This window comes from Hippoglossus hippoglossus, chromosome 10, assembly GCF_009819705.1.
Source record: "Hippoglossus hippoglossus isolate fHipHip1 chromosome 10, fHipHip1.pri, whole genome shotgun sequence".
Classification (NCBI taxonomy): Eukaryota; Metazoa; Chordata; class Actinopteri; order Pleuronectiformes; family Pleuronectidae; genus Hippoglossus; species Hippoglossus hippoglossus.
In genome coordinates, this window is record NC_047160.1 from 27,172,329 (window position 1) to 27,196,610 (window position 24,282).

The window sequence follows — 24,282 nt, forward strand, 5'->3', positions numbered from 1 at the left end:
CAGCTTATTCGCGGCTTTCAGCGTGTGTGTGCGTGTGTGTGTGTGTGTGTGTGCGCGTGTGTGTGTGTGTGTGTGCGTGTGTGTGTGTGTGTGTGTGTGTGTGTGTGTGTGTGTGTGTGTGTGTGTGTGAGCGCCATATGTCCGTGTCTAAAAAATAAAAAAGCGCAAATTTGTGCCAAATGCACGCGCAGCTCGCGTCAGTCATCCTGAACTCGGGCTGACAGGAGCTGATTCCACATGAAACCAGTTAATCTTTCAAATGTGTGAGTGTGAATACAGATGTTTGTGAGATGTGCGTCCTCAACGTGGAGCGAGACACGGAGGGTCTGATGAAGACATTCAGATCATCTCATTATCATCTTCATCATCTTCATCATCTTCATCAACTGTCCCACCAGGTAACTCCATCAAACTAAAAGCCTCCTGAGGAGAGTGACGGGTTCAAACCCGAGTCCGTGTTTCAATCAGGTGGATTCACAGGCTCACGCGCTGGGGGTTCGAACCGGTGACGGAGGGCTCACCTGTCCACCGTGTCCACACGTGTCCACACGTGTCCACGTCACTCACATGTCGGTCACGTGTGTTTATCTCATTAACTCGTGTCGCTTTTTATTTTCTGTAAAATAAGTTTTCAACGTCACTTTTTCACAGTGCGCGCGGCCGAACACGCGGAAACCCTTATTTGGGTCGTTCTTTGAAAAAACAAGGACGCGCCGCGCGCCTTCCACCAATTAGAAGCCGGGGGCGCGGCCAACATGCTAATGAGCTGTCCTTATGTGGCGGTGTCCCCGCCCCCCGCTGGTCCCGGCCGGTCCCCCGGGACAGCCCGAGCCTCGGACCCGGGAGAAGGAGCTGTCCGCCGGGACGGAGGAGCCATAAAGAGCCGGGGAGGGAGGGGAAGAGCTTTCTCGCTGCCCAATCCCCCTCCTCCCCCGGGAGCCGCCGCCGCGCACGGTCCGTCCCTCCCTCTTGTTTGCTAATCATTTCATTTTACTCCTTTTTGAAGCGCGGGCTTGTTTTTTTTATCCCACTTTTCATTTTTGCTCAATCCACGGTGGCTCGTCTCCTCTGATCCCCGGCTCTCCTCGCTCCGCTCTCCCGGCTCCGACTCTCCGGCTCCCGGCTCCTCTGAGATGCTCTGCCCGCTCCGCGCTCCTCTCTCCGCCCTCTTTTAACTTCACTCACGGAGCTTGAAGCCGGGCTGCAGCGAGCAGGGGATCTAAAACCAGCCCGGAGAAACCCACAGGGATCCGGGGCTCTTCTCTGGATCAGGACCCGCTACTTTGGGGAAAGTCGCTCGCGTGTCCCCCCCTCACCCCTGCTCCTCCTCCCTCCTTCCTCCTCGCTGCTCCTCTCCACCTTAATCCAGGTGGTGCCGGGCTGGTTTGAGTGGCTGCTACCGGGAGGATTACTCTTCTTCTTCTTCTTCTTCCTTGTTCCTGGTGAAGAGCTCCCAGAAGGACACTTTGATGTTCTCCATCCAGGACAGCCTCCCCCGGGGGGCCCTGACCATGAAGGAGGAGCCGCTCCCCACCGGCATGACCCCGGTCCGCTCCTGGATGCAGGGCGCAGGGATTTTGGACGCGAACACAGCGGCCCAGAGGTAAAATATCACCCCGACACCGCAGCTCGGCCCCGGGCTGCTCTGCGGGACCCGCCGCTGTTAGAAAGTGTGCGGAGACAAACCGAGTTAAAGTTGAACACTTGTGGTTCTGGTTCCTGTGTCACGCGGGTCAGAGCCCGAGGACCAGCACCTGGAGACAAGGAGAAACTTTACTGAAGCGTAGATTGAAATCATCAGAAGAGAAAGAAACATGAAATTAGAACCAGAGAGCATCGCTGTGAGAAGCTGCGGGTTCCGCTCCGTCCTCCGGCGGCTCGAACCCGCTCGAACCCGCTCGAACCCGCTCGAACCCGCGACACCAACACAAATAAAGTTGTCTTCTTCTCCTCCGCAGCCGCGGTCCTCCTCCGCGACCTGACGCGGTCCGGTGCCGCGCGAGGCGCAGAGACGCGCGGAGCCGCCGCCGCCGCACGCGCCGGTTCTCCGGGATTTAACGTGTATTTCTAAATGAGCCGAGTCCTGAGCTCCGGTTCATCAGATCTTCACACCGTTAAAGATCTGAATTAAACACATTCTTCTTACACGCATTTTATTATTCATCAAATAAACCCCATCAAATAAAGTCAAATTTAACTGTTCAATTAAGTTAAATTAAAATTAACTTCTGAATCTTCTCACGTGCGCGATAAATTAAAAGTCCGTGTTTGAGATTTACCTCGAAATGTATAGATTTCATTGTTTTTTATAAATCTACAAATTCAAATCTTTTTGTAAGGCTTCGCACAATTTATGAAATATAAATTTTAAATCCAGAAAACGTGAGGAAATGTGAATCACAGAAATAAGAAGCATCGAGTTAATTCTAATGATAAATGTCCCGTTTGAAATAAAGCGGCTCGTTCAGAGATTCCGCTGATTTGTGAGTTTTAGTTTTTATCTGAGTGAAGCGGGATCGATGCGGGATTTTCAGCCTCGAGTTTAAATCTCCTGAATTAAATCCATCAAACCGAGATGAAACCAGACAGCAACTTGAATCCAGTTGGTTTTTAAAACGTGTGGAGTTCGTTGAGTGAATTAAATGTGTTCCACCTGCAGATCCGGTTCCATCAGTGGAAAGACAGAACAGGTCCAGTCCCCACGTGAGCAACACGCTGCTGCCGTACTTTAGGTGGAACTGTGTCCCTCGCAGCTTCCGGTAGTTCCACTTCACACGTTGAAATGTCCAAACTCTGAAAACTAAAAATGTGAAGTTTAAAATCACAGAAGACAAAAATAAAAAAAAAAGCTGCAGACAAAAATCTTTTTGTTTAAAAAAAGATTAAATATAATAATGAATTGATGTCAGGTATTTTTATATTAATTAACAAATTGGTCATTCAGCTTAATTGTTATTTAATGTGGAACCAGGAGTTGTGGTGCATTGTGTTTTATATTTAATATAAATATCAGCTTTGTGCGTCTGCTGATAAACAGGTTCATGTGTTCTGAGGGAACGTCTGTTCACACTTACATCTGTGTCACACTTCATTACGTATGACACGGCAGGTCAAGTTTATTAATGCTGCCTAAAATCACACAAGTGTCTCTGGGGCTCAAGCATCTCCAGAGCCTGGACGCAGAGACACACGTACAGAATGTGAGAAAGAAGGAACAGAGACGAAGAACAGGACCTTCACAATCTGAACACAACATCCTCGGTCCTCTCCGCCTTCCTTCAGGGACATGATCAGATTCAGAGAACTGTAAAACTCCAGTCTGGAGATTCACCAAACCACCCAGACCCCAACCAGCAGCAAGTACGAACGTGTTTTTGGTCTGAAACGTAGAGAAAAACCTGATTGTAGGAGGCTGAGCTTCATGTAAATGAAGCAGAGCAGACTCTGAATTTAACATCTGGTTTGAGCATATTTGAGATCGTCATTATTCAACCCTCACAAACACGGCCCCTGTGAAAACTCCACTTGAGTGAGCGTTAAAGAGCGAGATGTGAATCAGCAGCTCTGACCCTGAAGAGGCGAGAGAGCGAAGCCGCAGTCTGACATCGTGTCTGAGGTTCTGTACAATCAGGCTTTTCGTTTGCTGCAGATTTGTGGTGTTTGTGGACAGATGTGTGTGTGAGTTCTTTTTCAAATCCTGTGTGTTTGAGACCAAAATCTAATTTTTACAAATTTACCACCGAAGAATTCAGAGTGTGAGCGACAAGCTCAGAGCCTCGGTTCAGACGAGGAGAAAGTCCACAAAAAGACTGACATGCAGCAGATGTGTGTGTGTGTGTGTGTGTGTGTGTGTTTTTACATATAGCTGGACATGTAAAAGATTTCCAAAAAGAAGGGAGACAATGATGTGAATGTTTAAGGTTAAAACGTCCTTGAATTCGAGGTTAATTTAACCCTGACGTGTGTTTAAGACGTTAGATACGAACCCTCTTGGTGATGATGAAGGTGATAATGAAGATGAGGGTGATTCCACGGCCTCTGTCTGCTGATCACTCTACCTTTTCTTCTGGATAGAATCATAATGAAAGTTCACTGAACATGTTGTTGTATTGACACCAATTTAAATCACTGGATTGCTAAATCTTCCTCTGAGCGTTTTTAACAATGAGGTGAGGAGATCTGTTCCGTTTCTCTGGTTTTCTGACGAGGAGATTTGTCGTTTGGTTGTTGGACTGAGAACGAGTGTGTGTTGTTCTCTGACCAAGTCCCGTCACTTTTATTAATTCACCTCTGAAATGTACAGAAACTCCAGACTCCGATAGAGAATGAGCGGAGGTGATCAAACTGTCCACACCTTCTGTCCGTCCACCTTTTCCAGGCGTCAGAATTACAACACGGTCCAATACCATCTTCACACGGAAGCCGCAGGACACTGACGTGATAAACAAGGGACGTGAAGTAGCAGGAAAATTAAGTACATTTTTACAGAGTCAAAAACCCAAAACCCACAAGGAGCCGATTTAAACGGATGTTTTTTAGATCTCAGGCTCAGGGAGACGACACAGCAGCTGCACTGAGGTGGTCTGGTGCTGTGGGGGGGCACCGGGTCCACGATGCACTGTGGAGCTCCACAAGAAAATGAATTGTGACATGAACAGGAAAAGAGGTTAAAAGTGGTGTCACCAGATGTTTGTGTCTGAAGGTTTTGTGAACGTTGTGAGGACGATGTCGTTTGTCAGGTGAAGAGAGAATCACACGTTAACATGTGAAACCGGATTCAAGCCAGTTTGTTTCCGAGGGGAAAGAAACTCCAGGTTATTATCTTCATGATGACCTGAAGGAAACCATCAAATATACAAATATCAAATGTTACATGGACATTCAACAAAGACAAGAGTCTCACTCTGATCATTAAAACTAGAACAAAAAAAGACCTTTCAAAGATTCCATCAGTCAGTGTTAAAGAAAATGAAAAGTTTAATTTTGCACATTGAGGTTAAAGCGTTTCAGATGGTTGAAGACGCCGAGCAGCGGCGGCCGTAACAGGATTAGAACACGGAGGAAGAGAATAGTGACAAGTTAAAGTGTGTGTGTGTGTGTGTGTGTGTGTGTGTGTGTTTAACTGGCTGCATCTGGACACGCACCGTCACATCTGTAAGACATCAACAGGGTTTCAGCGCTGACAGACCGTGTTCACAAACCAACACTTTGTCTCCACTTGATTCTTCTGCTAATCTCCTGCTCGAGGCGTCGGGCGACCTCAGAGGCAACGACCCAGTTATTGATCAGTGATCGATACCTGATCAGACCGGTTCAGAGGAAACCTGCACCGACGCAGAGCTTTGATTCAAAACATGACGAGCACAATCTTTCATTTTTACATTTTTGTTTCTCAATAATTCAACTAACTGAGGTGTTTTTTGGTGTTTTGACCTCAAAGGATAAAGGTGAACAAACTGTTGAGGAAAGGAAACCGATCATCTGATCTCGGATCAGTCCAGTGAGGAGATCCTGTTTTTATAGACTCCAACAATTCTGTCTCTAACGTCGTCAAACGGATCAAACAGATGATATTTTTAATCAAACACAACATCAATAATAAAGTGACAGAGATGAATCTTGTCGTTTGTGTTTACAGATAAAAAGCTGCTCTCTAACACGGTTCGTGCTGGAACCACTCAAATAAAAATAGGTCAACCATTTTGGGCGTAAATGTAAAATAAAAAGACGATTAGAAGAAAAGCTTTTCTGTTTAACTCTGAGTTTTGTCAGTTTTAAAGTCGTCGTCAGTATTTTGTCGTGTTGCAGCACTTTTTTCAAAAATATTGAAACCCCCCCCCCGAAGAACACATTTATACTTAACACACGTATTGACGTGTCAAAGTCTGACACTTTCATGTGAATGTATTTAAGGGATTTACCTCATGTTTAAGGGAAGATGACGCCTTAAATTCACAGATTTAATGGTTTATTATAAAACTGTTGTATTTTGTCTCAGTTTGATGATGTGTGTGTGTGTGTGTGTGTGTGTGTGTGTGTGTGTGTGTGTGTGTGTGTGTGTGTGTGTGTGTGTGTGTGTGTGTGTGTGTGTGTGTGTGTGTGTGTGTCGTACTGTTGCTGATATCAGGCGCTGGTTTGGATCCCGTGTGGTGGAATGTGTTTGTGACGGCGTTAAATCGACGTCTGAGTCAGTTGGCGGCTGTTTTCTGTCGTATCACACACACACACACACACACACACACACACACACACACACACACACACACACACACACACACACACACGCTTATGATATTAATGACAAGGTTTTTCCATCAAAAATATTATAAATGAAAGGAAACTACAGGAAAAACTAATGTGAGTTGAATAAAACAATTCACAAAATCTGAATCACACACAATTTATTTTAAACCACAATAATCAGCAAAGAAACAGTTAATGACCGTTTTATAAAGCAGCTGGAATCTGATCAGAGTCGATTAACGTATCTGTGAACATCTCGGACTCCTGTGGACACACACACACACACACACACACACACACACACACACACACACACACACACAACAATGCAGTAAAACACAGCTGTGATGAAATAAAACGTGCAACAAACATTTAAATGCGCTGATTCAGCTTCTTTTGAACCTTTAAACAATAAAACGACTCGATCACCCTCAAAGGAAAAAAACGTTTGTATCATTGTAAAAGTGTGTAGGAGGTCAGAGGCCTGTCATTGTGTTACGTGTGTGTGTGTGTGTTGTAATGCACATATCTGCTCAAGATGACCCTCGTCCAGAATCAGCGTTCGCTTGGTGCAGGAGACGGCGTCCATGTTGGCGCTCGTCACGGCTTTGTTCAGTGTCATGAGGGTAGAACCGAGGTGAATAGACGAGCGGTGGACTGGTCAGATTGTTCGTGTCATGGTTTTATAGATTGACTGAGACACTGTGAAGTTAGAGGACGGCGTGCGAGACGCGTCACCTCACACGTCGCTGGGTTCAGTTCCTGAAAGAGTTCAGCTCGACGTTAGAGGTGTTAAAAAAATCTGAATCACGTTTAGACATCAAACTGTAAATTGCACAAAAATATAAAACCTGAAGAAAAGTCTTAAAGTCGGTGTTTTTCAAACTGAACTATAATAAACGCCAGCGTCCGACTCTGCAGACCTCGGATCTGTGCCGACGTTTCTCCGTCATCCCGGCTGCTTGATTCTTTACACCAGGTCTTTTCTAAGCAGCTCAACTCGGGCAGACGTTCACACGCCTCCGCCGGGTGGTGTGGCATCGTCCAGAGATTCAAATGAAGGGATTTCTTTACCTTTGTTTTGATGTCCCGACCCCCGAGTTGTACGACCTATTAATGTGAAGTAAATGAAACGCAAACATGAAAACATCAGATTTGTTCTGGGTCAAATAGTCAAATAGTTGTTGAACAACTTTGTGGTTTATGTTTGGACGTTAATTGGAACATAAAACTTCTGCGGTGGTTTTGTTCGTAAGCTTAAAGTCTTGAAATCTAGAAAACAAATCTTTTGTTGTGTCGTTTGTGTTGATTAATCTTTTCTGCTTCCAAAAGATCATTTGAAGGGTTAGATTTTTTGTCTCTATTGTTTATTGAATCTGTTTCCATCTAAATGCTGCAGGATCGTGAAACACAGCGACGCTCGACATGGGAAGCGTCTCAGACGTGGTTTCACCGGCGGGGATCTTGAAACTGAAAGTTTCTGCTTCAGTGACTGTGATGGAAACTTAAGAAAAAATCCTGAAACAAGTTGATTTGTAGGCGAAACACGTCAAAAGAGTTTGACCTGAAAAAAACAGATTTAAGATTCAATAACAGACGAAAATAATGTGTTGAAATGGAAGATTTTTCTTGCAGCGTTGGCAGGTGTGTATGTGCCTGCGTTTGTGTGTGTGTGTGTTTTGAAGCTCCAGGTGAACAGATTTCCCTCGACCCTCCCTGACACTGCTGTAGAAGGAAGAAAAAAGAGCTACAGAGTGAGTGATCCTGTCCTCCACGCCCTATCTTTGTCTTCTGGGGTTAAAGTGTGTGTGTGTGTGTGTGTGTGTGTGTGTGTGTGTGTGTGTGTGTGTGTGTGTGTGTGTGTGTGTGTGTGTGTGTGTGTGTGTGTCTTGGGGGGGGGGGTTCAGGTAGGGTTGGGACGAGGTGAATAATCGTCGACCGGGGGATTCCCCACTTCGTCGGCAGCGTCGTTTGTCATCAGCTCAATCATGGGGCGTTTGGCGTTCCTCTCGCCGCTCCCCGGTGGCAGTTAGTGGGGCGGGGGGGTGGATGTGTGAGGAGGGAAAGGCTCATTTGTAGGCAGAGGCAGATCCTTAGAGTCTGTCAGTGATGGATCCGAGCGCTGAGAGACTTTTTATCAGAGCGCCGTAACTCATGACGGCGGCTGAGGGATGATGGAGAGGTCAGCCGAGGCCTCGACTCCTAACCACCATTTTTATGTTCCTCTTTCTAAATGTCTTATTTATTATATCCACCCGGGTGAGGAAAAAAACACTCCTCGTTTTGTATTTGCATTTGTCAACACCTCCCTCCTCGTCTTCACGTGAACACAATGAAACGCTCCTGAGCGCCGCCGCCTTCACAAAACCCGTCAGATAATTAAACAGCCGGCAGATGACACATCGGCCTCGTTACTGTAAATTCTTCACACACGTTTTATTCTACCTCCATTTCCTCTTCCTTTCTCTTTTTCTTCTTCCTGTTGCTCTTCTTCCTCCTCCTCTTCCTCGTCACTCCGGTGGTGGAAGTTGCTGTGTGCAGATAAACTGAAGACACTTGAAGGCAGCGGCTCTTTGTCTCCTCGTGGCCTCTGCTGAGCGTCAGGCCGCTCGGCTAATCAGAGGCAGCCACGCAATAAAAAAAAAGCTGCAAACAATTAACCCGAGAGCCGCGTCTGAGAGGAGCAGGTGACCAGACTAATGGGCTCGGGCAGGGTGTGTGTGTGTGTGTGTGAGTGTGTGTGTGTGTGAGTGTGTGAGTGTGAGTGTGTGTGTGAGTGTGAGTGTGTGTGTGTGTGTGTGAGTGTGTGAGTGTGTGAGAGCGACAGGGTAAAGGATGTGTTTTGGAGGAAACAGCTGACTAAAGCAAACATGCAGCTGCGTTAATGCGACTCCTCGTCCATCCTGAGAGCAGAGACGTAAAATATTCTCTAAAAACAAACTGTGTCTCGCTCAAAAAACCAACGGCAGGAAATCAGGTCTTGACCAGAAAAACAACCACAAACTGAACGCACCACAAAGACCAGAGTGAATAAATAAATAAGAAGAAAACAGATTTGACACCTTACATCTTTATGACTTTTCTAATTTTTCACTTTGTCCTAATAAATCAAACATGGATAAAATATGTTCTAGATTAATAAACTCAGATTTACTGAAACCCTGAATGCACCAAAACAACCATCATGAGAAATGACAAAATTAAAAAAAGATTTTACATCAAAAACTAAACTGTTGTTACTGTTACTGTTACAACAGTTTTATTTTTATTTAAAACATTATCTGTTATATTGTGAAGCCCTGAATGCATCAAACTGACCCGAGCTTCAAACAATCAGATTTTACATTTTATTCGTTATATGTGCACATTAGTGTCCTTTTGTTGTCTTAATACAATAAACAGAGCAGAGTAATATGAGTAACTGTAATCACTAATCAAATTACATTGAAACCTTGTCTCAACAGTTTTATGAATAAAAGATTATAAAGAATCAGGTGTAAAATATAAAATCTGATATTTTATATTGTGTGTAAATTAGCTGCAGCTGCTTCTCAAGTATTCCACTGAGAGTAATCAGATTACATTGCCTCTACTGAATCCTGACTTTTCAGACGGACAATCACTCTGCATGTGACGTTTCCGTGTGAGCGTAATGTTACAGCGTGTTACTGGAATATACATGTTAATGGTTTTCTTGCTGACGGAGCAGCTGGAGCCGTCGCCCAGTCGCTTACTTTAGTTTTATTAATATTAATGTGTGAGTCTTGTTAATATTGTCGAGCTGAAGGTGAAGCTGCAGAACAAACAGCTGCAGGTTGGAGTTTGACGTCCGTGAAACTGCGTCGGCTTTTACACTCGGATGCATTTTCACACATTGAACACCTCACAGAACGTATTAATTAACACACACTTGCTCAGGTGTGTGTGTGTGTGTGTGTGTGTGCGTGTGCAGGAGCCCCTCAGTCTAAAGACTAATTTGTTGGTAATTGCAGCATGACAGGAGCAGCCATTCCAGCACCGAGCCACTGTTTCCTCGAGCCAGTTGCCCTAATTAGGAATGACACACACTATTAAGGTGCACAAATGGAAATCAGTCAGCGGGCGTTTCCTCTCCGACGGCACATGGAAAAAAACCTCCCACAATGCATCAGCAGGAGAAACAACAGTTTGTTCTACAGCAAAAGAAATTGATCTAAAATATGAAGAGTCACTGGTTCATCATTCGTGTAATCAGATTTATTTTAGTTGCTAAATTTGATGTGTGAAAAAAACCAAAACTGAAATTAAAACGACAGTTTAAGTTTTTCTTGAAGAAACAGAAAACGTAGGTGACGTCTTCTCCTGGAAGTTTAGGACAAAACCTCAGAGTGTAAATAAAGATGGACGACATGACAGCTGCCAAACTGAAGCCAAAGGCTCTCATTCGCCCCCTGGTGGCTGGCTGCAGTACAGGTCATGAACCCTCCTCCTCCATGTTAGCAGATGGGACATGAACCAAACGAAAAACAATCAAAGTAGACGTTAAATAAATGTTTGTAAAGATGTTTCTGTCATTTCAGGTTGTTCTCATCTCTCTGATGTTTGTTCAAGTGTTTCTGATCAGTTTGGATTTAATTCGTTATTTGATGATATAAAAACAAGACGTGATGATTGACAGCTGACACTGACTCCTGATTGGTCGAGCAGCAGCTCCACTCCACGATCACAACTGCACAGACTCAGACTCCAAATGACGTCATCACCACAAGATGGCAGCGTTCGTTGAGTGTGTAGATATGTGAATGATGCTGTGTGAATGATTGTGTGTATTGTGTCCTGTCAGAGTGTGTTTGCTCTGAGTTCGTGTCGCACTGAATGAGATTTAAACATCCACAGTTTATTTGATTAACGTCTTGGCAGCCAGCCTGTGTGTGTGTGTGTCTGTGTGTTTTATATGGCTCATTAGTCCAGTGTGTGTGTGTGTGTGTGTGTGTGTGTGTGTGTGTGTGTGTGTGTGTGTGTGTGTCAGTGTGATTCCTTTGAACACTGGTTGAACTCGCAGCTTCGACTGCGACGAGCAGCTGAGCTGTCACAGATTCTGTCAGACACTCTGAAGTGATCAGTTCGATCAATCATCAGTAAAATTAGTTTTTCCTTCTTTCCCCTCGATCGTCTTCGTCGTCTTCGTCTTCTACGTGTACGGCTCCTCTTCTTCATCCTGAGATGTTTGTGTTCTTCCAGTTTCACGTCCATCACGTGTTAGAAACCTCATCAACACGTCCACTCGCTCTCTGGGAAGCTTCCACACATTCTACCAGGAGGCTGCAGGAGAAGATCCAGAAAATGTCCAGAGACACTGACTCAGACATTTGTGTTGTCGGTGGTTCGATCCCAGGTTTCCCAATCTGCATGCCAAAGTGCCCTTGGGCAAGATACTGTACCCCAAATTGCCCCTCATAGAAGTGCTGCCCACAGATGCACTGTATGAATGTGTATGAATGTCCCCCATAAAAAACTGTACTATAAAGATAATGAACCAGAGTGAGACAGGAAACGGATTAAAGGTCCGAGTCAAACCTTGAGTTCTGTAGCTGAGTGGTTCTAGTCGTGCTCGGGTCTAAACCACGAGGCCGGTGTGACGCTGCTTCTGGATCGAACCCGTTCTCTAAAGTCTCAGTAATAACTAATTACTTCATCTTCAGTCGTTGTTCCAGCTGCTGTTTGTTCGCTTTACATTTTGCTGCTGTAAGGAAAGTGTGGGACAACTTGTATTTGTTCCAGTGTTTCCTCTGCTTCAGGAGATAAGATAAACATCAACTCTATTTCTATGGTGGCCCCTGAACCAGTTCCTGGTCATTCCAGTCTGGAACCTTCCCAAACAAAATAGATTATTTAACCACAGCCTGAGACTCAAGAGGAAATATATAGCTGACAGGAAACGTCCACTCATCAACTCTCGATTCTGAAGTGGTATAAATACAGATCAACGGGGGTTCGGTTACGGACAAACTGCAGTGAAACGGCTGTGGAACGAGAAGGAGCCTCACGACTGATCCGTCTTCCATTAATTAAAGATGAACCTCGAAGCTTCATTGCAATATTTAGCCAGTGGAACTATTGTGTGTGTGTGTGTGTGTGTGTGTGTGTGTGTGTGTGTGTGTGTGTGTGTGTGTGTGTGTGTGTGTGTGTGTGTGTGTGTGTGTGTGTGTGTGTGTGTGTGTGTGTGTGTGGATATGAACCGACGGTTCAGCCTGTGTTGTTGTGTCTCAGTAATTGTTTGCAGAGCGATACACACGACTCCCGCTGACCTTTAATTCCAGCTTTTGCGGTGGAACCGTGTGGTCGCGGCTCTGTGTGTGTGTGTGTGTGTGTGTGTGTGTGTGTGTGTGTGTGTGTGTGTGTGTGTGTGTGTGTGTGTGTGTGTGTGTGTGTGTGTGTGTGTGTGTGTGTGTGTGTGTGTGTGTGTGTGTGTGTGTGTGTGTGTAACCTCTCTGGCTGTTGGCGTGTGATTTACACTCCGGGCATGTTTGAGCGAGCCGTGTGCCATCGATACTGTTTTTATTACACCTTGTGCCAAGTGCTAACAGCCGGATACGAGCTGCGACGACGAGTGGATGCAGCCGCAATTAGCATAATTGAAATAATAATAATGCTAACGAGCTTTCTGAGTGGAGGCAGAGCAGAGAGGGGAGTAGAGGATGAGTGGCGGCGGCGTTGGCTTCGTCACCGTGGCGATCGGCTGCAGAGCATTGTGTGTAATTGGGATAATGGGCTGGTTTAATGGTGGAAGTGATGCTTTTGGTGGCGTTCAGGATGGAACAGGTGCCAAATCCACCGTTCATCAGTTAGTTTAATTTTTTTGGCAAATTCAAAAATTACATTTGTGTCAGTTCTTTGTCTTCATCATGTTTTTTAAGTTTTGTAAGTAGAGTTTGTGATAACATTGATATTAAAGATCTACGTTCATCAGCTTTTCAATAATTCATCCATTTGAACTCATGTTTATTTCACTTCACTGACAAATCTCCGGCCTGTTAATCCTTTAAATATATTTTAATAAACAGGCACAAAGGTCTGAGTCACTTTGTCATTAACTCGTCTCAAGTCTTCAGACCTGTTTTACGTCTGTAGCTGTTCTTACTTTATATTTTCACACCTGCAGAAATCTGTAGTTGGAATTAAGGGAACGTTTCATGTAGTCGCCTGTTGGTGGCGTCACATCCTCTTTGTGCACGAGTCAGTGTTTGTTTGTCAGAAGTAAAAAGGGACTTTTTCTCCAGTTTGAAGTCACAATTTAATGATGCACTTTTTAGATCTTGGTGGTTTTTAACTATATTTGAATCAGATGAAGGATTTCAGAGAAACAAGCTGAGCCTCCATCAACTGTTGATTCGCAATTTTCATCCACGTCTGTCCAGAGTCTGTTTTCAGACCTGAACCAAAGTCCTGACGTGTTCCTGACGTGTTCCTCACATGTTCCTCACATGTTCCTCACATGTTCCTCACATGTTCTGCAGGTTCTGTTGAGAACAAATGTGTGAGTCAGTGTCTCTGGACGTTTTCTGGATCTTTTCCTGCAGCCTCCTGGTAAAATGTCTGTAACATGACAGAGTGAGTCCATGTGAGGAGACAGCAGGACAACTTGGTTCTTTCCGTGTCTCTTCCTCTGGATTTGTCAACGTGGATTAAAAATAGATTCTCGTATTCTTTCTCTGGTCGTGAACGTGTGATTCTTCTTCGATTTGGTTTAGTTTTAACACCACAGTTTTCTAACACTCAGCGGCGTTTGTTCCCACCGAGCCTCTAACCCGACCGACACACCTGAGCCCCCCCCCCCCTCCTGGAGCTTCTCTGCAGACTCTCCACTCTGCCGCAGACCACTCCGGCGAGTCAGAAGAACCGTTTCAACAAACTGGCCTACAAATGAGGCATTAAGCATTGGTAATGGGGGTGCAGAAAGGTCACGGCTGTATTAATCTGCCGTCTGGGGAAAACACCCCAGAGCCTGAAAACACAGCGGCCGAGAGAGAGCAGGCGAGTTTCCAAAAACAAACCCTGAGCATGAATAAACATTTGTCTATGCCCCGGCGATCATATTGATCATAAAGCGTTTTAGGAAACAAAACGAGATTGATGTAAAAATATTCGGCTGCTGTTTTTGAGCGTTTCCCCCTCGGACTCTTTGAGCTTCTCTTGGCTGAGAGCGGAGGTCGCTTCCTGTAGGAACATCGATTTTATTTCAGGATCAACATGGATTTTTATCCACTTTTACTAAAATCAGCCGCAGACATTGTCTCAGTGATGTTTGTCTATTCTCATTTCACTTATTTTTAAATTTCATATATTTATTAAATATCCTGCCAAAGCTCAGTCTGAGTCGATACGTGGCTTTAAATCAAAGGACCTCTGACTGTGAGTCTGTTTGTGACATCATCAACATTACACATTCATTTGTTTTGTGTCTCTTTTTTAAATTTAATTGGAACAAAAATCCATTTAGTTTTATAATCAGTGGCTCATTTGGTTCCTTTGTTTAAAGCTCATATGGCTTTTTTGCATAAAAGTCAAATTTGTATGAACTGTATTTATTTCCCCTCACATTTTCCACAGTAAATGATCTAAAGGAAATTATGAAACCCTTGATTTATAATGTATGTACAATATAAACAACAATGGGCCTAACATGGAGCCTTGGGGAACCCCTCAAGTATCTCCCTGTAATTCTGAAGGATGTTTTCCTCTTTCTACCTTTCAGTCGATGCTCCAGTAATTTAGTTTGTAAAGTTTATGAATCTGTCTCCTGTTTGTCTCTTGTTGTTTTTCAGCTTCATTAAAAAGCCTCAGTTGGCCTTTAGTCCTGTTTGTTGTTTTCATTTCCAGAATTCATTTTCCGTCGAGTGAAACTCAACAACAGCAGTTTGGGTTTTGCTGCCAGATCTCACATGATAATTGATTAGTGTTGATGTAAAAAAAGAAGTTAGTGCTTGTGATAATGAAAATGAGAGAACACTAATAATGAGGCTTTAAAATCACCACATGTGGACAGAAATTAATGAGGTCTCCAAAGAAGCTTCATTTCTCATCGACTCGCTGATGAATTTACATCATAAAGAGTCAAACTTGACCCAGATGAGATTTTTATTTGAATAAAAACACAGTCGGCCTGACATCAACTCTATTTACCGTAATACTGGAATAAAACACGACCTAGATTATAGAGGGACTGACCCCTGATTTTCCAACAGCTGCTTCTGGACAAAAAACCGTCCGTTCTAGTCCTGTTGGAAAAGTTCAAATCGTCGTGAACACATGAAACATGATCCACAAATTTCCTGATGTGATTTCCAGACAATGAAAAAATCTCCTATTTGAGTGTTAATGACATAAACAGTGACAGTTGGTAAATGGGTAAACGACTGCAGGAGTTTTATCAAGGAGAAGAGGAGCTGGGGGGTTCTCCTGGTGCATAGATTAATAAACTGCTGTGATGTTGGTGAAGTGCATTCACTGTTTGCACAGAGCGAAATGCAGTGAACCAGAGAAAGTGTTGATGCACCAACCACAGACAGTCTGAACCCCTGAGTCAGCCGGGGGGGGCAGAGCTCATCGGTCTTTGATGCATCGCGATTCGGACGTGAACGACACGATCGACTCATGTTTTCCTCTACGTTTGTTTTTTAGCGATGTCCCGCCGCTGCGTAATTATAATCACAGCTGCTTCAGGACAGACATTAAACGTCAGGTGGTCTTTTACCGTGTCAGTTTCCTGTCTGTGTCCTCCCTCCACTCCGAGTCCCAGTGAACCATCTTCAGCTCAGCCTGGTCCTGGTCGAGCTGCAGATGGAAGGTAACCTGGGTTCGTTTCAGACTCCAGTGCTATTCCTGGTTGGGACATAAAAGTTAAATGAAAGTAGAAAAGAACACATTGTACATATTATAACACGCAGTTAAAATAACAGGAGTCATAGATTAAAAATGTGAAACCCATCAGCAAACAGAACCAGTAACTACATTCAACAGCTGACTTCAGGTCTGTGCAGTTACACTCGTCTACAGTGTGAAGTTCTCGTGTGTTGTTGTTGTAGTGCTCGTTCCGACCACCAGGGGCTGAAGCACCACTGTTCTAATCTAAACCGGACGAAACGTGTTTTCTTCCTGGTGATTAAACAACATCTCTCACACTGTTTCTTTTCAGGGCTTCTGTGTGGGGACGGACTTTAATGACTCTGAGCTGATAAACACCTGAAGTGACCTGTTGAACATGAGTCTTCTCTCTGTGTTTCAGTGGAGTGGGTTTAGCCCGAGCTCACTTTGAGAAGCAGCCACCGTCCAACCTGAGGAAGTCCAACTTCTTCCACTTCGTGCTGGCGCTGTACGACCGACAGGGTCAGCCGGTCGAGATCGAGAGGACGTCCTATGTGGACTTTGTGGAGAAAGACAAGGTGACGTGTCTCTTATTTCTTCAACTTTGTTCTTTTCCTGATCACATTTTCTGTTTTCTGCGTCAAAAAACCCCGACAGTGTGTCGTCTGTACTGACTGTGTCACACACACACACACACACACACACACACACACACACACACACACACACACACACACACACACACACACACAGACACACACACACACACAAACACACACACACACACACACACACTACGTTCATCTCTGAACTTTATGATTGCACCTCGTACATGAACCACATGATTCAGTAGGAACCAATGATCTCAGAGCTGAGAGCTATGGACGGGGGGGACCGTGTTGAGGGACGGACCGACACACTGGGGGTTTTTAAAGTCTCGTATTTCAGGCGAACCATTAAATAGTTTTTCTTGGATTGATAATAATAATATAATAATAAAAATACCCCGACAGGTTTGAAGATGTTTGTTCTGTGATCAGCTGCCAACTGGCACTCAACACCCCCCCCCCCCCCCCCCAACACACACACACACACACACACACACACACACACACACACACACACACACACATGCACACACACACCACCCACTCATTCACTCACCTCTGCTTTGACCTCTAGTCTCTCGCCCTGATACCCCCCGCCGCCCCCACCTCAACACGCACACACCCACCCACACGCACACACGCACACACAGACACACACACACACACAGACACACACACTGGGACTGAGCCAACACTCCTCGGCTCAGTTGGCACCGGGCGAGGGACTAACAGAGGCTGAAAAAGAGAGAGAGAGAGGTTGGGAGGAATTAAATAAAAAGGAGGAGTAAATATTGAAAAAAATAAAGAAAGGGAAGAAGAGTGGGAGATGGGGGGGGGGGGCAGGAGAGAGAATAAAGAGTAGATTTCCACTGTCGCACGCCTGTTGTTCTGTGATCATGTGGTCAGTTGTTCTTCGAGTTCTGACCGTCGTTTGCAGGTTTATGGTTTTTATTATTAAAAGTTATTGTTATGGCAACAAACCTGCTACACGTGTGGATCAGGGGTCGAGGGACATGGAGTCACATGGACAGACCGGAGAGCGCGAGGGATCTTTGAGATAATTAAATACAATTCTCACTCTCAAATTATTTATACAATTTTTACTTTATCATCACTGCAAGTAAGACTTTCTTTCTGTCATTTTTACATCTTAATTTTGATTAAATAGATGTAATAAATGTAAAAAGACGAAAGAAAGACTCCCCCTCACCTCTGTGTCTTCCTCAACTTTCATTTCATACATCTTCTATCCTCTCATCCTTTGTTTTTTCAGTCCTCACTCATGCTGATGTTTTATATGATGACGCAAACATATTGAATAACATGTGATTTGTGTGTTTGTGCGACAGGAGTACAACGGAGAGAAGACTAACAATGGAATCCACTACAGGCTACAGCTCCTCTACAGCAACGGTGAGACAACAGGCGCTGTTACTGACTGACTTCAACTAAACTGCTCTCACACAGTTTTTATTCATTATAATTTACTAAGGTTTAACAATCAATGGTTCAGTCCTGAAAACATCTTGTAGCACGACACAGGACGGGCTGACGGCACAGCAGGGGTTGGTCAGGTCGTCAGTGGTCGTCAGTGGTCGTCAGTGGTTGGTCAGGTCGTCAGTGGTCGTCAGTGGTTGGTCCGTCAGGCTGTAAGATAACCTCGTCAGTGGTTGGTCAGGTCGTCAGTGGTCGTCAGTGGTTGGTCCGTCAGGCTGTAAGATAACCTCGTCAGTGGTCGTGGTTCAACACTGTTGAAATGTGTCCAGAATCAGACTCCTGAGCTTTTGTGTCTCAGGTTTTATTCTTTACACTCATATATTTTTTGTGAGCACAGTTGATGCTGACGTCCAACACAGAATCATGGAGAACATATTCTCCCCCTCTGTGGAAACTAAAGCATAAAAGTGACAGTCAGAGGACGTCTCATGTCTCCTCACACTCTTGTGTCCTCTCGTCTCTCGTCTCCTTCTTTCATTCTTTCTCGAGACTAAGATGCAACAAAAAGACGTTACTGAGGGAAAGATGGATGCGGTGAAGGAAACGTTTCTGCATCTTTAGGATTTTCCAGAAAAACCTTTGGACGACTGGCAGCGTGAAATGAAACCTAAAGTTTAGGACCTTTAGGTCCTAAAGGGTCCTGCAGGTTCAGATTTGAGATGCGCTCGATTGATCCGTGAAGTTCAGTTAACGATCCTTCGTTTCCCTCGAGTGAAAGTGTCCGAGCAGCCGAACTTTATTAAAGGTCACCTCAGTGGACTTAGTTTAACTGAACTGTTGAAGACTGTGAGGCTGGAAAAAAACAATTTCATTATCAGCGCACGCACACACACACACACACACACACACACACACACACACACACACACACACACACACACACACACACACACACACACACACACACACACACACACACACACACACACACACACACACACACACACACACACACACACACACACACACACACACACACACAGACATCTGGAATATCTGACAAGTGACCGAACCTGAACTCTGGTTTGTCCATCGGGGGAAAGTGGAGCGATCGTTGGCTGATTCTTGGGTTTGTGCTGGCTCGAGTCCAGATCTGCGGGGGGGCGGGGGGGGGGGGGGGCTGTAATGCTCTCAGACTCCCGCAGAAACACCAGATAAAGTGGGACATAAAAGAGCGTTTTCTTCCAAAGGGGGATAAATCACTCTAATATGGGTCGGCGTCGTCGGATTAGCATCGTACGGAGGTAATTGACCTCATCTGCAGCCGGGACAGATAGCCGCCATTTAGCGAGCCGACTGCTCAGCGCTCAGCCGCGAAGCGAGGAGTGAATCATGTCAATTAGAAAGCAGAGGAAGCTGCGAGGAAACTGCCCGAAAAAACAAGAAGGAGAAAAAACATCAAACCAAACCCACGACATCGAACACAATTAGTGCTCCTCCGCCGCTAACAGGTGTTCCCTTCAATTTACTTCCTGCACCCCATGTCGTGTTCATGCCACATTTATGCTCGGATGCATAGCTAATAAAAGACAAGCAGTCCTGATTGATATTTAATTTGTCGGAGAATGAAGATTCCTTGTTATCCTTGAGGAAAAAGGCAGTGGGGGGGCGGCGGAGCACTCGGCAGTTAAAGGCGGCGTGGCCTATAAATAATAAACAGCTCTGGAGCCGCGCTAATGTTTGTTTTTGCTGAGGGGGGGACGAGCGTCGCCGGGACGAGATGACAACAGCTACAGAAAACATAAATACACTACAGGGACATAAACAATAACACAATTCATTTACAGCAGATTATTAAGAATCAGCTCTTTTCTTTCTTCTGATTTTACACGCTGAGCTCTAATTAGCATAACACGCTAATGCATGTATGTAACAGTCAGTTCTGCTCCGACTCATCAGAAGACAGAAATACTTGTGAGTGTGTGTGTGTGTGTGTGTGTGTATCCACAGCTCATTAGTGTGTGTCTCAGTTGCGTGACAGTTCTTTGTGTGGTTCTTGTTTCTTCAGGCATCAGGACAGAACAGGATATTTACGTTCGACTCATCGACTCCATGACCAAACAGGTGAGAACACAAAAACACAACCTCACAAAAACCCTGAGCGGAAACAATCATGTTCATCTCATCGCCCCCTGGTGGCAGGCTGCAGTATAGGTCCTAGACTCCGCCTCCTCCATGTGAGCAGATGGGACATGGACCAAACTGATCAAATCAAAGTAGGCATTAAATACATCACCGCAGGTCACAGCGATGACATCTGGGATATTTTTGGCTTCATTTCTGGAGAAAGTGGAGACGTGTCGTCCATCTTTGTTTTCACTGAATCATGAATCATGAAACCAAAGCAAAGCTACATTTCCGACATGCGCTGGAAGTGGTTGACCAATCACAACAGAGTGCACCAGCTGACCAATCGGAGCAGACTGGGCTTCATCAGGAGGGGGGTCTTAAAGAGACAGAATCTAAATCGAGTGTTAGAGACAGAAACTCATTAGTTGTAACTCTTTCCTCCTCTTCGTCCTCCTCTTCGTCCTCCTCTTCGTCCTCCTCTTCGTCCTCCTCTTCGTCCTCCTCACTTTCCTAAACTTGAGCAGCCCTGATTTGTTTTCCTTTCCAGCTGCGTAGCTCAGTCTTCAGCTGACCCCACCCCCCCCCCCACTCTTCCGGTTTTCTCTCACTCGCAGCCCCTGTGTGGGATTTGAACCTGTGAACGGCTTCTGCGCCAAAAAAAACCTTCCAAATATTTCCAGATCCCGGAGTTTACTCAGCTCAGATTCACCGTGATCCAGGTTCTCAGGGTTTTTTATTATTTGCTTTATTTTGTATGAGAAACACTTAAATCTAGAAAGTGGCAAACACCAGCAAGAGAAAATAATCATTTAAAAGGATTATTGAAGCACGTGTTGTGTGAGAATAACTTTTCAAAGTTACACATGAATAAATCACATTTTTCATCATCAGTGTGACGTTAAATGTTACTACGAAAAAAATACAGTGAGAAATTTAAGGTAAAAATTGTACGCGTGTGTTTATTCTTTATTATTATTGTTTTACTTTAAATGTAAAGTTGCAGCTTTGATTATTCAAAAAGAATGAATTTAATTTCAGTGAAGTTTGACTCAAGTGTGAATATTTGTAATGAGTCTTAAAAAGTTAAGTATGTTAAATGTTATATGTGAAAATATTACAGATTATGTCTTGAATACATTTAGGTTTGTGTTAATTAAAAAAACGTTCATTCATAACGATTGAACTTTCATTCTCTTTAAATGAGATATATTTAAGATCAATATTTGGTGTCACGTTTAGTCTGTAGTGTAAGTTCTTTGTCAGTGATACAGATATTAATACACTGAAATAAAACTACAAACACTCGGTCAGAACTGATCTCAGTTCACTCAGCTGGTGTTTCCAGGTTTATTCTCTACTCAGCTACTTCACCATGAAGTGTCAGTAATACAGGGACTCAGATATTCCCTCATATCATAGATCTGATGATGAGGATGATGAGGATGATGATGAGGATGATGATGAGGAGGATGGAACAGTGAGGACAAAGTGTCTGATCTTAGAACCTGGGAGTATTTCTTTTGAAACTGAATCATCTCCAAACATCCTCTCAGCTTTACCTCCCACTTATCTCCCCCCACACCCCTCGCCCCCCGTCACATCCCCCCCTCCCCTGCTGGTTCGGCCCTGTCGGCATGTCACCGATCGATGTACCAAGCGGCTCCTCGACACAGCGTCAGCCGTGGAAACCGATCAATAGGCCCTAATGTGGCGCAGCGACGGCACACTGGAGACAATAATCCTGACACCTCTTCCTCCATGATACCCCCCCCAAACACACACACACGACTCAACCTTCACCTCCCACTACATGACACCCCATTGGTCCACAGTCAGACCTGACAGACAGGTCGGCTGGAGGCCCCACGGATCGATAGGACGCCGTCGAGGGCCTGTTAGGGGCCCCGCATCCGTGGGATTGTCAGATTGGACTGTGGAGCGGCGCGGCGCCCGAGCGGCAGATTCACTTTTATACAGCGAGCTACATCTCACAGAGACGCAGCAGCGGAGGTGCACGGACAGACAGGAGAAACATTTACTGTTATTATTTTTATATACACACACTGAAAGTTCATCTTAACCACGTATTAAGGACACAAGTATCACAGCAGCACTGAGTCAACACGTTACAGATTATAAGAAGTTATTAAACTACAGTGTCTTCATGATAACCGAAGACAAACTGAGGACACAATCTCTCAAATAACGTGTGTATTTAACATCTGAGCTGCGGAGCCCACACATGTCATGTGTTCTCTACTCGTAAGGTCCCTCATAGCCACTAAATCCAGACTTAACCTGAAGGAAACACAAAGTCTTTCACACTGCGACAGATTCGACAAAATGTCCACAACGTCTAAAATGTCCTTAATCTCCAACTGAAATAAAATGTTGCAGCTGTTCATAAACCGTTCTGTTTCCAACGGTGATGCATTGATCTCAAAATGTCCACATTTCCAAAAATCTATTGAGTCTTTTAAAGAATCTGACTCAACAATGTTCCCCTCTTAAAAACTAAAAAGTTAAAAGAGGCCATGTTTTCCAAAAAGTCACTTTTCTTCTTCTCTCTGAAACAGTTTTCAGTTTTTTAAACGCAGCCTGGTCCTCACAAAGACGGAAATAAAACACACACACACACACACACACACTCGCAGTAGAATGTGGACTTTAACACACAAATAACCATGAAAGTGGACAAGCAGTCACACACACGGGATTGTTGCATCAGGAATGATGATGTATAAATATCGACCAGCAAATCTACACACAGGAGGCTATGTGTGTGTGTGTGTGTGTGTGTGTGTGTGTGTGTGTGTGTGTGTGTGTGTGTGTGTGTGTGTGTGTGTGCGCGCGTGTGTGTGTGTGTGTGTGTGTGCGCGTGTGTGTGTGTGTGTGTCCGTGATGCAATCCACATCCCTCCTGGTCAAACTGGAGCATTTTAATCCACAGGAACAGAGCCAGGATCAGGATCAATAATGCAGAAGTGGTCGTTATCCTAAAAGTATTGTCCCCCAGGGGTGTGTATGTGTGTGCGAGTGCGTGTGTGTGAGTGTGTGAGTGTGTGAGTGTGTGAGTGTCTGTGTGTGTGTGTGTGCAGGGTGGAGGTCTGTTTTGACTATAAAGGTGGATGAGGTAGTGGTAGGTCATCGTAGGAAAAGATGGGGGAGGACGCACACACACACACACACACACACACACACACACACACACACACACACACACACACACACACACACGTGCTCTTACTGGAGTTCATTTACAACCACGAGGGTATTACAAAACACACACACACACACACACACACCCCTACCTCCCTTCTCTCAGCGGTCATCCGTCATCCGGACGCTGACATGACAGCTCTGTGGGGGTGAGGGGGGGGAAGGGGTGGGGGGGTGTTAAGGGGGGCTTCATCTTGGGGCGCCGCCCGCCATCTGGCAGGGAATTCTGGGAAAGCCAGAGGAGGCTGGGACCACCAAAGGGGGATGTGGTGGTGTTCAGTTTTCTGAGCTGCCATTTTTTAATACACTGTAAGGAAGTGGTTGGAAGCCATGTTTGATTTGAGGGGGGGGGGGGGGTTGGGGTAGAGTAACACCTGTACTCGTCAACACGTCAGCTTCTAACACATCTGGTCACATGTTCATTAAATCTGATTAAACTCAACTGGTTCAACTGCACAGTCAACTGATTCAAAACTGGTTTAACTCTGCAGTAAACTGGTTTAAATGTGCAGTAAACTGGTGTAAATGTGCAGTAAACTGGTGTAAATGTGCAGTAAACTGGTTTAAATGTGCAGTAAACTGGTGTAAATGTGCAGTAAACTGGTTTAAATGTGCAGTAAACTGGTTTAATATGCAGTAAACTGGTGTAAATGTGCAGTAAACTGGTTTAATGTGCAGTAAACTGGTGTAAATGTGCAGTAAACTGGTTTAATGTGCAGTAAACTGGTGTAAATGTGCAGTAAACTGGTTTAAATGAGCAGTAAACTGGTGTAAATGTGCAGTAAACTGGTTTAATGTGCAGT

General features: G+C 44.8%; 1 protein-coding gene across 2 annotated transcripts in view; it reads left to right on the forward strand.

The window, feature by feature from the left end:
• The first annotated feature begins 1,209 nt into the window (after positions 1-1,209).
• Positions 1,210-24,282, forward strand: part of LOC117769187 (transcription factor COE1-like) — a 97,503-nt gene continuing 74,430 nt past the window's right edge. For both annotated transcript variants that reach the window (XM_034597918.1, XM_034597917.1), the window contains exons 1-4: positions 1,210-1,603; positions 16,508-16,664; positions 18,044-18,107; positions 20,200-20,255. In XM_034597918.1, the coding sequence (XP_034453809.1) occupies positions 1,470-1,603; positions 16,508-16,664; positions 18,044-18,107; positions 20,200-20,255 (411 nt within the window). In that variant the 5' untranslated portion in view covers positions 1,210-1,469. The remainder of the gene's footprint in view (positions 1,604-16,507; positions 16,665-18,043; positions 18,108-20,199; positions 20,256-24,282) is intronic.